The 2,152-nt window shown below is 54.5% G+C and overlaps 1 protein-coding gene across 1 annotated transcript; it reads right to left on the bottom strand.

The window, feature by feature from the left end:
- Window positions 1-1,365: 1,365 nt before the first annotated feature.
- On the bottom strand, window positions 1,366-1,880 carry PRM1 (protamine 1). The gene is made up of 2 exons (XM_012812101.1): window positions 1,678-1,880; window positions 1,366-1,569 (listed from the first exon to the last, which is right to left on the bottom strand). The coding sequence occupies exons 1-2, from the start codon at window positions 1,781-1,783 to the stop codon at window positions 1,526-1,528; spliced, it is 150 nt and encodes a 49-aa protein (XP_012667555.1). The 5' UTR covers window positions 1,784-1,880; the 3' UTR covers window positions 1,366-1,525.
- Between the last annotated feature and the right edge of the window lie 272 nt (window positions 1,881-2,152).

Below are 2,152 nucleotides of genomic sequence, written 5' to 3'. Positions count from 1 at the left end.
GACTTCTGACCTGCAGAAATATGAGATGATACATCTGTGTTGTGTGCCGTGTGTGGTAGTTTGCCACAGTGGCAATAGGAGACAAATGAGGGCTTAACCCTCAAACCCCTGCTGGGGGTGAGGAGTAGCTTGCTGCCCCGTGGTGTTATATGCTGCCTCCCCTTTAAGGCAGAAGGAAGTTTATAATGGCCCTCAGACTCCCTGAGGGCATGTGTTGAAAATGAGGGCCCAGGCTTTCCCTCATGTCCTGCTAAATCCAATCTCCATTACTAGAGCTTGAGGACAAAACCAGAATTTAAAAAGTGTACCCCCGGGTCTGCACCTTCAGCCGGCCTGCCGTCATCCCCCGTTTGGCAGTGGTTGGGGCTGTGGAGCCCCAGGGCTATGATTTAACTCAGGTTCTGAGGCTCTCAGTGTGCTTACCTGGACCTGAGGGTCTGAATATATCAATGGAAGTCATGGCCCTGAGGTTCTCAAGTTGCTGGGGAATGACACCTCAGGGATCTGGATCTCAGAGCTTGTGGTCACTGATGCTATGCCCTGGACTTTGCTCTACCTCCATGATGTGATTTTGACCCATGATTTATGTCACAGTATGAGAGCTGGGCTCTCCTATGCTGTGACTGGGCCCTGTAGACCAGTGTTGAGCAGAAGCCCTGTCACAGAGTGTGACCCATCTCCACATCTCATGGGGATTTGGCAGTGTAGCATAGGGGCTCAGTGTGGGCTGAGGTCAGAACGCATGGGTAAGCTAACCCTTTTCAAGTGGGTAATATCATACCTTCTTCATGGAGCTACTGAGGATTAAATGTGGAAAGGTTTGCTTCTCTGCTACCTGGACAAGCTATCAGCTACCCAAACAGGGATGAGACCTCATGACACAGGCCTGCTGAGTGAGGAAAAAACATTTAGGACAGAAATTTTCTGGTGACTACTGGCTTAATCTACTTATAACCATAACCAAATATACCTTTTCAGTGTGGAAATTTCTTCTCAGGCCAAGTGCCCAGGGTGAGCAGGCCCTCTGGAAACAGGCAAGCTGGGCTGGGCCCAGGCTGGTAAATAACTGGCTTCAGGGGATCCTGGGGTGTGGGCGGCCCTGATGTGCAGCAGCTGCCAGTCCCTCTAGTGTGACTAGCCCGGCCACCGCCAGAGCTGCCAGCAAAGTTACGGCAGGCAGGGTTGGGAAGAGACGCAGTCGGTCCCCACACACTCACAGGACCTGGCTCCAGTGCCCCATGCACAGAGAGGTGTTCGGGAAGATGAGTTTTGGTTGTGACACAGCGGTGTCGCCAAGAATTTACATGCCCCCTCCATGCCCATGACCTTCGCCGTACCCCCAGTGAAGGACAAGGGAGGCAATAATGGGATGATTTTTCAACGTTTATTGACAGGCGGCATTGTTCCTGAGCAGGCTCCTGTTTTTCATTGGATGGTGGCATTGTCAAGATGCAGCGAGAGGGTCTTGAAGTCTGGTAAAATTCTCAGGCAGGAGTTTGGTGAACTTGCTATTTCGTTTGTGCGTTTAGTATCTTCTACACCTCAGCCTGTACCTGCGGCGGCAGCACCCTGGCAGGGAACAAGGAAGGTGTTAGAGGACAGCCCAGCCCCTGCCCCTGCCCCAGCCCCTGGCCCTGCCCCTGCCCCTGCCCCTCTCCCAGCCCCTGCCCGCTGTACTCCTCCTCCGTCTTCGACAGCATCGCCTTCTTCGTCTGCGACATCTTCGTCTCCGGCGGCGGCACCTGCTCCTGCTTTGGCTGCGGCAACATCTGTATCTGGCCATGGTGCTGGATGGACTTGGCCTAGATGCTCAGAGCAGGGGGCACCACCTTGGTTGAGCCAGCCAACCTGTGACCAGGTGGAACTTTGTGGGCTGTGAGCCAGGGGCCGACAGCTGGGGCTCTTATAGACGCCGGAGGCCACCCCTGCCATTGTGAGGTTAAAATGGCTGGGGACCTCACAGGCCATGGTCAGGGCTACCCGCATCATGTCCATATATGGGCGTGTCTGGGGAGGGCGGAGCCCCCACACGGGCCTCTTGTGTCATAGTTGAGGGGACACAGGATGACTGCATTGTTAGGGCGCTCACTCCCTCACCTGCTCATCTAGTCCCCCAGTTAACAGAATATCACCAAGCACCAGCTGTGTGCCA

The sequence above is a fragment of the Otolemur garnettii genome, unplaced genomic scaffold (genome assembly GCF_000181295.1).
Source record: "Otolemur garnettii isolate 467f Iridium unplaced genomic scaffold, OtoGar3 scaffold00189, whole genome shotgun sequence".
NCBI classification, from domain to species: Eukaryota; Metazoa; Chordata; class Mammalia; order Primates; family Galagidae; genus Otolemur; species Otolemur garnettii.
Note: the sequence above shows the minus strand (reverse complement) of the source record. Positions and strands in the feature narration are given on the sequence as shown.

What these genes read in the sequence shown, in the direction of transcription:
- PRM1 (XM_012812101.1), bottom strand. Translation starts at nt 1,783, where the DNA reads ATGGCCAGATACAGATGTTGCCGCAGCCAAAGCAGGAGCAGGTGCCGC. An exon ending in CTGTCGAAGACGGAGGAGGA is followed by an intron (nt 1,570 to 1,677) that starts GTACAGCGGGCA and finishes GTTCCCTGCCAG; the next exon opens with GGTGCTGCCGCCGCAGGTAC.